The following is an 11,659-nucleotide window of genomic DNA, read 5'->3' on the forward strand; positions in this document are numbered from 1 at the left end:
TTAATTGATTAACAAACTCTTTGGTAAGATTTTTAGCTTACCCAAATCTCCTTCAGAAATTTCATGTAGCCAAAGCTTGTGGTGGTCCATACCTGTAATCCCAGCACTTAGGGCTGAAGCAGGCTGAAGCAGGCTGAAGCAGGAGAGCAGCCGGTCCTCAGGGCCAGCCTGGCCCACACAGCACAATTTTAGCTCAGAAACTAACGAACGAATCAACTATGCACACAGATAGATGAAAGAACTTCATTTATGTTTTATTTATCCATTAGATTTCATTTATCTGTCCTCTTAATTCTAGTTGGATCTTTCCAAATAAGACTTTTTTTTTTTTTTTTTGACTTGTGTCTTGCCCAGCCTTGTCCCTACTTCATAATGCTTGTTATGGGAAGTTGTTATCCACTGAACAGTTTCTGGAACTCCAAAGCACGCTCAACAGCCTTCAAAGAGGAAAAAGAGCTTCCAGTTTTGCCTTATATTATAAACATATTTGCCTCTGAAATGGCCCAAGGGCTTGGGTCTTGGGTACCGACTTACTGATCTTGCAAAAGCAATACATAAAAGCCACCCATCTTCAGAAGCTGCATTTCTGACCTCCAAGAGAACAATAAACATCTCTTACATGTGAAATGCAAGTCAAGCATCTGCCCCTTCTTTCCCATCCCATTGTATAAATTAAGCAAGTGACATTTTGTTTCTAGACCAATCCTAATTATCTTGGTGTTTTAGGCAACTCACGTATCTGGGAGAATGAAAATCAGCTCTTCGGGTTTTAGATCCATCCATTCTGGTTTCCCCCTGAGAGCCCTGGGGAAGAGGGCTTTCTGCGGGAGAGGGTGGGGTCTAGAGCACCTCAGGACTGGGGCATAGAAGGTCATGTACCACAGATGCAAAGGGCAGAGTAGAGGAAGCCAGTGGGTCTCAGAGTCACTGTCACGGGCTCAGCACTTCTCTGTGCTCTCTTCTTCCTGGCATCGTCTCCCTCTCTTACATCAAGGCATCCTCTGAGATGCACCACAGTCAGCATCTGTGGTCTTACTGCCAGCAGACTCCTTCAGTCCTCTTGTCCCATCCCACTATCTGTAAATATAAATAAATAAAAAAAGAAAGCGCACATAAGCAAAGCATACTGTATATTTGTTGAGAATTATAAAGGGCCAAGACATGATATATGCATTTAGCATTCCGGACATTCAAATGGTAAATTAACTTTTTCAGGCCACTAGAGGATGAAATAGTGTAATTTAATATACTAACTAGGCCAGATAAATTAGTATCTTTCCATGAGAGCTTTATTCACTGACAGAAATAAAATAAATGCTCCCAAAAATATGTCCTCTAGAATTCCTAGTCTCTTCAAGGTCAAGAGAATTTCCCTTCCTCTTTTCCACTCTTTTTTCTCCTTCTCTTCCCTCCCCTCCTTCTTTCTCTTCCTCCCCTTCCCCCTCTTCTTCTCCGCCCACCCCCCAACTCTCTACTTTTTTATGGAGGAATTTAAATCTGAAGTCCAAGCTTTAGTTTCAGAAAGCTGGAGGTTTAGCTTTGGTCTTCCTGTGTTCTTATTCTTCTAACTAAGGTGTGTCTCAAGTCTTCAGATCGCATGCTGGGCTGTAACCAAAGAGGAATAGCTCAGTGTGGCACAGGAGTCACAAAATAGAACTTGCATTCACCGTGCTAGACATTGTTTGGATGAGGTCATCCCTGTGGCAGGCTTAGTCAGGCACAACCAGCTCTCCCAAACCTGGTATGAGGCTCAAGAAGATTCCTGTGAAGGGCCTTAAGCACCAACCTTTTCCTCTTCCCACACAGAGTAGCCTCCATCAAGAACATTCTTCCCCCTCCTCTGGTCAAGACAAAATAAGCCACAACACATAAACAGACACACATGATGATGCAAGGAAGATTCCAGAATGTGTTTATTCTGGTCAACATAGTCTCCAGATTTTGACTATAGACCATAGATTCAGCAGTCTGGGGAGGTTTTTGAGTAACAATCAGTGTGGCTTAATTCAATAAGAGTAGCATCTTTTTAAAATATATTGTTTTGATATAAGGATGAAATAAATTTTATAAAGTATTGAGTTACTATCTAATAAAATACTGATTAAAAAATGCTGCTCAAATTTTCTATTCCCTTGGTTGTGTTTTATGTTGAATTATTCTGTGGAGGATTTCCTTCTGCTTTGCTTTGCCTGTCTTTTTCTTGCCCACTTTAGAATACCTTCCTGCTCAGTGTTTTGAGGAATCTACCTTTTTATACAATGCTTGTTTGGCTCACTATCTTTTCTAAAGAGCAGCTTAATCAGACTTCAATGGATCTCAAACATACTCACCCATGGGATGTTAAATCTGATAGTTTTGGTTCACTGTTATTTTTTCCTTTAATCGAAGTATTAATGCTACAGAAAGAAAAACCCTCTGTTAAAGGGGGGAAGGGTAAATTAAGCAAGCACCCGAGGAGCACAACTTTCAATTCTCTCTGTGACAAGGCCCTAGCATTCCTCACATATATGCTTGTCACCATGGTTTGCTTTCGCATCCTCCCATACAGTGCCAGACTCCCACCAGTGCAGATACTCCTGTGGGTGGGATAACAGGGGTGGAACATTAGGAACCACTGGTTTATGACTCTGTTCAAACTGGAGCCAGGTCACCACATGGATGAGTCACAAATTATTCACTTCTCCAAGCCTCTGTTTCCTCATCTATAGAATGTAACAAGAATGACTGGCACAGTTTTCATGGCACACATTGATAGATGCCTCTAAGGCCAAAAGCTAGTTATTAGAAATCATCCAGTGAATTATGATTGTTATGCAATTAAACTTTAGAAGGTTCATGGAGAAAGCAAAGAGGAGTTGGTTTTCTCATTAATAGTTGAGCTAGAGTGAAGGAAATAACAGAGTGAAGGCTGTACACTGAGTTAAGATTCTTTGGATCTGGGTACCATTGTGCCTCCTCACACTCCCTTGGCCCTCTGGCCCTCTTCTCCATCCCTTCCCATTCATCCATCCTTGATTTCAGTTCTCCTTATTGGGAAGTTAGCATATGACCTAGAATACAATATTTTACTGGGCAGTGTCTTTGTTAGGTTCCTATTACCATAAGTGAATACCATAGACTTGATGATAAATGAAGAATGCAATTTTATTTATTTAGCTGAGAGTTCTGACAACTGGGGTATCCTAGAGTATAACAGCAGTAGATGATGAAGGTCTTCTTCATAAGATGCTAGGGGGCATCAAGTGACAAAACAGAGAATGCATTGCTTGAACCTCATTTTCTACTTACAAAGCCACAAATACCATTGTGACCTCATGGAACCCTAATCGCCACTCAAGAGACCCACCTTAACATAGAATTAGCAAAAATAACTTTCTAACACATGAACTTTTGTTAAAAACACTCAGATCACAGATTTATTCCCCTGGCCCTGCAAATTCATGTCCTTCTGCCTATTCAACATCAGAAGTCCCAAAGTCTTAATTCAATTCAGCACTAATTTAAAAGTCTAAAATCTCGAGTCTCATTTGAATTAGATGTGAGATTCAAGGCTGGGTTAATCCTGTGGCAAATCACGCCAGCTCTGAGCCTATGAAATTAACAGAAGTTATGTAACTCCAAAATACAGTGGGGAGACATCCTCATTCCAAATAAGAAAAGGCCCATGAACTCCAAAACCGGACAGAGAAAATAACACTGTCTCATGTAAGAGAGCAGTCTCATTTGACTCCGTGCCTCACACATCTATCTCTGTGCCCTTCCTGGGTTTTCCAATGCTTCAGCTCACTCAAGATGGAGCTTCCTGTCTGAAACTCTCCAAAACTGCCATTGTATCTCTATAATCCTGGATTCTCAGAGACACTCCCATGTCCATAGTTCCAGAAGGCATTGCCCTAGAAAGGGTTGTGTGTAGAGGTTCAACCCTTACTTCAGTGCTCTGCCTGAGTCTCTAGGCATCTCTGGGCCATCATGACATCCACTAAAATATATGGGAGGAAGGCAGGCCCTCACAGCTCTTGCATTCTTCAGGCCTGCAGAATACATGACATCTACCTGGGGCTCCCTTCCAGATCAGTTGGTGGGGTCTCATGTTACCAACAATCATAGCAGGGATGATTTAGAGCAGACGGGGTAGCAGAGATCTGAGGCTCTTGTGTGAAGTGAGTTCATGTAGGGTACCCTGGGTTAATGCCTTGAAGACATTCTGCCCACCTACTGCTTTGGTCTGTGATGGGAAGGGCACACGTGGAGGTCTCTGAATGCTTAACAAGTCTCCAGTGTTCAGTGATCCCTTCTATCCATGCTAATCTCCTAAGCAACAGGTCACCCAGGGTCACCCTTGGCTTTCACTCCTCAAAATGTTCATTTTTGACACTCAGTCAGGCTGAGGACTTTTCAAATCTTTCTTTTCTCTTTCCCTTTTTATTATAAACTCGTCTTTAAGTTATTTCTTTGCCCTCTCATTTTTTTCTTTAAGGCATTAAAAGCAACTACACCATATGGCTTGAATGTTTTGCTGCATAAAATTTCCCCTGTACCAAATATTCTATCTTAACTTGCTCTAAAGTCCTGCATTCCACAAAGTCCAAGAGTTCAGACACAGTGCAGTCACGTTCTTTGAAGCTTTCTAACAAAGTGGACTTTAATCCAATACTTTGTTCCTCAGTTCCATTTGAGATCTTGGTCTCATCAGAACCTCATTGATTATCTGCATTGCTGTCCTCTGAGAAGGTCCAGGCTCTCCATGGATCCTGAAGAATCTCACCGTAACCCTCCTCAGTTCACGACTGCTCCAACCTCTACCCATGGTCCAGTTCCAACATCAGTATTCAATGAGATTAGAGCAATGTGAACAGAATACTAAGTTCCCAAAGCTTTACCAGGTCTCTCCATATCCCCCATCTTTCCACAGCTTCATAGGTAAATGAAAGAGAAGGAGAAAATGGCAGAAATGGGGAGTCTTTAATTTTAAACAACTCTTCAAATGGTATTTCTTAGCCAGGTGGTGGTGACAAACACCTTTAATCTCAGCACTCGGGAGGCAGAGCCAGGCGGATCTCTGTGAGTTCAAGGCCAGCCTGGTCTACAAAGTGAGTTCCAGGAAAGGTGCAAAGCTACACAGAGAAACTCTGTCTCGAAAAACAAACAAACAAACAAACAAAAAGATATTTCTTAGAGAAAGAACAGAATTTTTAAAAGTAAAGGAATGGAATAAAATATGATACCTAAATTTGAAACATGGTCATGTCTTACTCTTCCCTTGTTTTCAGGTAAAACCATTAATATTCTTAATCTGATGACTGATCTCAATTGTGAACCTGATGATATCTGGAATCCCTTAGCAGACAGATCCCATGCCAGTGAGGGATTGTCTTGATCAGACTAATTGAGGTGGGATGACTCACCCATGGACAGCACCATTCCCCGGCTCGGGTCTTTGACTGTAGGAAAAAGGAGCACACAAGTGTCCACCTGCCCTCTGCTGCTGTACTGTGGATGTGATGTGACCAGCAGCCTTAAGAGCCGGCTGGCTTGACCCTCCTGCTGTAGTGGGCTGCGCTCTGAACTATAAGCCCAAACAAACCCTTTCTCCCTTCAGTTGCTGTTGTTAGAGTATTTTATCACAGCAACAGAAGAAACCAAGACCCTTATTTTAGCTTCAGCGAAATTATGATTCTCCCAAACAACTTAGTTATAACTTAATCTAACCATCTTTAGCATTCAAGCTTTTTCCACAGAAGATAACGTGTTCCTTCAATGATCTCTTTAAGCCGATTTTTTTTTATTTCCCCAAAAGATTTATTTAGCCTGGAACATTATATCTATTATCTGTCTATAGACACAATGTCCTAACTATTAAAACTTATGTAAAATATTTAGAAATTAGTTTGACATGCTACACCTGGGATGGTGCATTGGTTAAGAGCACTTACTAGTCTTCAGAGGACTAGAGGACCAGGGTTCAATTTCCAGCATCTCCACAGCAGCTTGCAATTGTGTGTAACTCTAGTTCCAGGGAATCTGGCATCCTCTGCTGGCCTCAATGGGGCACTACATGCATGTAGCATACATAATACATACATACATACATACATACATACATACATACATACATACATAGTGCAGGCAAAACACTCACAAACATCAAATAAAATCAATAATTTTTTAAAAGATGTGATACCTATAGAAAATTCTTAGTTTTTTTTCTATATCTTTTAAACATATTAAAAGTTCCTACTGATGTCCCCACTAATAACTGCAAACAACTTTTAATAACTTCATCCTTGTGATTAGCACATAATTATCATTCATATAAAGGTATTGTTAAAATTCAAAGGCATGTAATCCACAATGCAAAGGAAGTACAAACTAGAAAACCAAGAAGTACAAACTATATGAAATAAAGCCACAGTTGTTCTCTGTGCTGATTGGATCTAGACTCAGCTAAGAGACCCTCTGGGTTGTCTGTGAAAGCATTTCCAGGAAGGACTGAGTAAAGGGAGAGGAGTCATTTAAAGAGCCTGCCCCACAGTGGGTGGCACCTTCCAGCTGTGGTCCAGATCTAAAGAGGCACAAGACAAGCCATGCTGCCTGCTTCCCCTCCTTTGCTTTTGGATGGTAGCCATCACCATCAGAGTCCATCTTCAGTCTCAATGTGGACTACCAGCTGCTCCAGGAATCCCCCATGCCTTTGAGCCAGAATGGGATTGCTGAGACATCCGGCATCCTGGACAGAGAACGACCTGGTTCTTGGCGACTTCAGTGTGCAATAGCCATTGTTGGGTTACCCAGTGTGTAGCATGAAAGCCAACCTAATAAATTTCCTTTCATAGCATATAGCCATCTCGTTGGTCTGTTCGTCTGGAGAATCTCAGCTAATACCTCCTCTAAATGTGTTTTGTAGAGTTTGAAGCCCCCTTTCCCTATTCAGGAATCCCATCAAGATTCCACAAAGCATATTGCTGTGATGTCACCCCATAGTAGCTTCTTGGTAATAATGGGTTCTCTAATTATGTTTTTCATGGTCTTTATTGTTTTGAAGAGCACTTATAAGAAAGTAATTTTCATTCGCTTGCTAACTAGCCATCTACATTTGCACATGTTATTTGATTCTAAAATTGCCATTGATGGGAAATAAAAGCAAAACTAGACAGTTGGGATCATAAATAACTAAGGAACTTCTTACCACAAAGGAAACAATCAGCAATACGAGGAGATAACCAACAAAATGGGAAAAATATTTCACGGCCATTCACCTGGCAAAGCACTGATACCCAGGTATATGCAAGCAGCTCAGAAAATGTAACAAGAAAATCGCTAGGCCAATTAAAGCATGAGCAAATGACTTGAGTAGACACTTCCCCCAAAATGAAATACAAATAGTTAATAATATCTGAAAATGGTCAATATTATTAGCTATCAAAGCAATACAAAGCAAAACCACAACTAGGTATCATCTTACCCTAGCTAGGATGGTTAGTAAAAAATATGCAAAATAAAAAATGACAAATGCTGGTGAGGCTGAGGAGCAAAAGAAACCATCATAGTCACTAGTAAGGATAGACATTGGTCCCGCCACCATAGAAATTAGTGTGGGTCTCCTCTCTTCCCACCTCTAAATACTCCATATACAGTCCTATCAATGACTAACAGATGTTCTAACAGAGAAAATTGAAGGGAGTGGCTACAGGTGTCCATCCCACAGATGGTGTTTTGGAATTTTGAATTACACACACTTAACTTGGTCACTTTTTTTCTTTTTGGTAGACTTTTAAATCTAAAAAACAGTTTAGATTTACCCAGAAATTACAAAAACATCAAAGAAAGTTTCTGTATCTCCCAAGTCTCCTACTAATAATGCCTTGCCTTAGTATTGACAACTTTTCAAACTTGTTAGGTCTTTTATTGAATATTCCTCCAGGTGGCTCTCCTTTGCCCTTCTCGTAGTTAGATACTGAGGCATCATATCACACCATAAGATGGCTACTGACCTGATCACCCGGATGTGATCATTTTGTCAGGTTTTTCTATTTCCAAGTCACTCTACTCCTGCTTGCTGCCCTATGCTACGTTCTGTAGGAAATTCTCTAGGTCCCATCTGTCCTTGAGGGGTGCAGACACTTGTCTCTCCTGTTTGAGGGTGGAGTATCTAGACACATTTGAATTATTTTTACATGTGTGTGTGTGTGTGTGTGTGTGTGTGTGTGTGAGAGAGAGAGAGAGAGAGAGAGAGAGAGAGAGAGAGAGAGAGAGAGTAATCTTATTGCTCCAGCATGTATTTGTAATCAAGCACTCATCCATTTATCTTACTCTTAGGTTATAACCCGAGACAGCATGGTTCTCTGTCACCAGCTGCTGAGTACCACCTCCTTTCTTGTTCTCGGTTGCAGTCACATATGGATCACGGGCCGCATTGGAGGGATGCTCCAACTAGAAGCAGCGTGTTTGTAAAAAGTTAATCAAGGCATGGCTACAAAAAGGCAGCTGGGAGAATACAGGGGCAGAGAGAAACATCAGTGATTTCTTTTTCAGGTAACTGTTTAAGGCAGGAATACCAGGAGTTATGGTGTCACACACTTAGCACTATGTCCCAGTCTACTGAAACTTAAAAACACAAACAACACAGGAAAGGAAGGGCAGTGAAAGCAAGAGTTATAAAGACCAACCAGCTCCAACAACATGACAAGATCCAGAAAATAAAGATAGTAACTCTCATATTTTTCTCTATTTCGTTATGAACGTGAGTGTGTGTGTGTGTGTATACATGTGTAAAGCAAATCCCTTTGTCTTTTCTTATGTAACACAAAATGGGTTGACTTTATACCATTAGTACTTACTTAATTTTTATTTTATACTCTAGAATTTAAATTACAGGATATTTCATAAAAGAATAATAGCACTTAAGGCCTTTGCATCTTCTGTGGAAGACTGTATTTTCTTTTGTATACTGGTTAGCTTATCATGTTAAGGAAAAGTGTGACGTGTTATCACTGTATGGAAACAATACGGTGATTAAACAGGCTTTCAGAATTGTGTGAAGAGTGTCATCTTAACAAGGAGTGAAACAGTGATAGCGGATTTCATATGTCAGCTGGGTCCAGCAATCACACAGCACAGTTTTATGGAAGAAGCTTGAAGGCAATGCACATCAGACATGTTCACATTCAATTCTCAGACGGCAATTCAAGGGAAGTAGGAAATATGATGCAGTTGTGCCAAAGGAATAGGGAAGAAGGGGTTTGGCAGAAACAAAGTCTCTGCCATTGTCAGCAGGAGAAATGAAAAGTGTGTGAACACATACCCGCTGGATAATAGCATTGGTTTATCTTTAAAAAAAACTGCCACCAGAGAAAACTAGGTTCTTGCTGATGTTTGCTGTAGGCCAGAATTTTAATACACGTATCACATAATATGTATAAATTGCTTTGTAAACTATAAAACTGAAATGTTATGCTTATTTCTCATTTTAACTTCTTGCATTAAAAAACACCCCACATATTGAAAATGCACTGGTCTTACCAATCACAACTGACTTAGTATTTATCAGTTCTATTATTTTACTTTGTCATTAATATACAACGGCCCACTGTTGTCAAGCACAAGTTAGAATGAAGTTGTTACCGAATTTTCATAGCCCCAAGGGTGAGGAGAAATAAGTATACATTACAGAACAGCACTAGATAATATAATCTCATGGAAGCCTTTAATGGTATAAAGGAGGATCTGTATGGAAAAGCAGGATTATCAGAGTTTAAAATGGAAAGCACTGAGGAAAACTAAGAGCTGGAAATTTTAAAGTTTTATAAAACATTAATAAGATTATCACTTTTATTCTCTGTTAGTGTGTACATAATACCTCACATGATAAAATACATGACTATTTCTAAAATATTTCTTTCAATTACGATAAAAGTAAAACTTTAAGAAATAAACATTAAACAAAATTTATTTTTAATTGAAAAATGTCTCTCTTGACTTCCATTAAAAGTGTTGCATATTCAAAAAAACAAAAATTTACATATTATAAGCTATGAAATATTGTAGTTTAAAAAATCTTGCATTGGGTGCTCAATATTATAAATTCACTGATACCCAATAACTGGGGGTCTTGTTGTCCTTTGGCAAAGTAGGCTGCTACCTCAAGTCTATGATTTCAGAGATAAACAAGCTACGCCCCACTAGATTTGCTGAAATCTCCTTTAATTTACCAAGAGTCTTCATTAAGTAAAGAGCCCTAAAACACTGTGCAGACAGTCATTACCTGAGAAAGCTAACTGGTTATAGCACTGGTACCCTCCAGCATCTCAATGTAGATCAACACACAGTCCTGGGCTGCTGCTGCTCTCTAAAGACTATTTCCTGGCTAGGACAGAAGAGCAAGCTTCCCTGTGGGCTGGTAAGCTGTGGAAGCAAACAGCAATGTTTGGAAGCTAACTGCAAATATGGCATGACCAGCCTGCATTCAAGATGGTGACAATATACATTCTAATTTTGGAAGCCTCAGGGTACTGATCCACTTTTCTTCCCAGCCTGAGTTGGAATGCAGGATTTCCACATTGGAGATATGATACACTACCAATCTGATTATAATCAAACAGTATTCAATGGCTCTTAAAAATACCAGGCCATGGCAAGTAGGATGGCTCTCTGGGTAAGGGTACTTGTTGCCAAGCCTGAGCACTTGAGTTCAGCCACCAGAACTCACATAGTACCAGGAAAGAACTAACCACAAGTTGGTCTTGGACCTCCATAAGCCCAGCGTAGCATGCACACACACAGCCTAAAGGTTAGGAATTTAAATAAATAAAAACCTAAATGAATCTAGGCTAAGGGTATTCTAATGCCAGATAACTGGAATCTAGAAAACTTACTAGCAATGAGCAGAGTGGGTAATTCTTTCTCCAGTGGGAAGCAAGACTTCTGAAAACTTTGTAAGCAAAGTTTAGAAAATGCACTACACCTCCTAACTTCTAGATTAGCTCTCAAGTAAGAGAAATGTACCTCAAAGGTGTAAATGTAGGAACCGGAGAGACAGTGCTACATCAGCATACTCCTGGCCAATTAAATTGTTGAAGCCATTGGGTCAACATTTGATTATTCAGGAAGTTTTCCTAGAAAATGTACAACGAGCCAGGCCCAGTGACATGGAAGAGGCGCTTAAACATTTCTCTTGCCTCTCCTCAAAGTCATTTGCTAATTTTTAAAAATCTTGTACGTGACGCACATTGTGACCACATGAATGTAGTGCCCACAGAAGCCAGAGATGTCAGATCTCTTGGAGGGGGAGTTACAAAGGATTGTGAGCCACCTGAAAGGGGTCCTGGGAACTGACCTCATGTCGTCCATGGTCGCAGTACATCTGGTAATCCTTTTCCCCAAGGCCCTTCGACTCACATTCTAATTCTGTCATCTAAACTTTAATCACACAGATTTCAGGAGAAAGTAATAGGGCCAACTCCAAGGACATCTGTCACCTAGCTAGGGGTAAAACTGCCCTATCTGGTCTGCCTTCGCCCTGTGCCGTCTTTGCCCTGTGTCTCATCCTGGAACTGCGATGCTTCAAAGTTCTCCAAATGAGTATGCACTGCCATAAGGAAACAGCCTTGCTGGCACCTCTGGATCTCCACCTCTTACCAAAGTGACCCAGTTGTGAGGGTTC

General features: G+C 40.5%; 1 protein-coding gene across 1 annotated transcript in view; it reads right to left on the reverse strand.

Moving 5' to 3' along the window:
• The window catches only part of Btc (betacellulin), a 54,354-nt gene extending 42,944 nt beyond the window's left edge, over positions 1 to 11,410 (reverse strand). The window contains exons 1-2 of the mRNA XM_006993508.4: positions 11,333 to 11,410; positions 8,311 to 8,430 (exon numbers count right to left, since the gene is read on the reverse strand). Coding sequence (XP_006993570.2) covers positions 8,311 to 8,430; positions 11,333 to 11,410 — 198 coding nt within the window. The remainder of the gene's footprint in view (positions 1 to 8,310; positions 8,431 to 11,332) is intronic.
• Positions 11,411 to 11,659: the final 249 nt, after the last annotated feature.

Source organism: Peromyscus maniculatus, chromosome 10, assembly GCF_049852395.1.
Source record: "Peromyscus maniculatus bairdii isolate BWxNUB_F1_BW_parent chromosome 10, HU_Pman_BW_mat_3.1, whole genome shotgun sequence".
Taxonomy (NCBI): domain Eukaryota; kingdom Metazoa; phylum Chordata; class Mammalia; order Rodentia; family Cricetidae; genus Peromyscus; species Peromyscus maniculatus.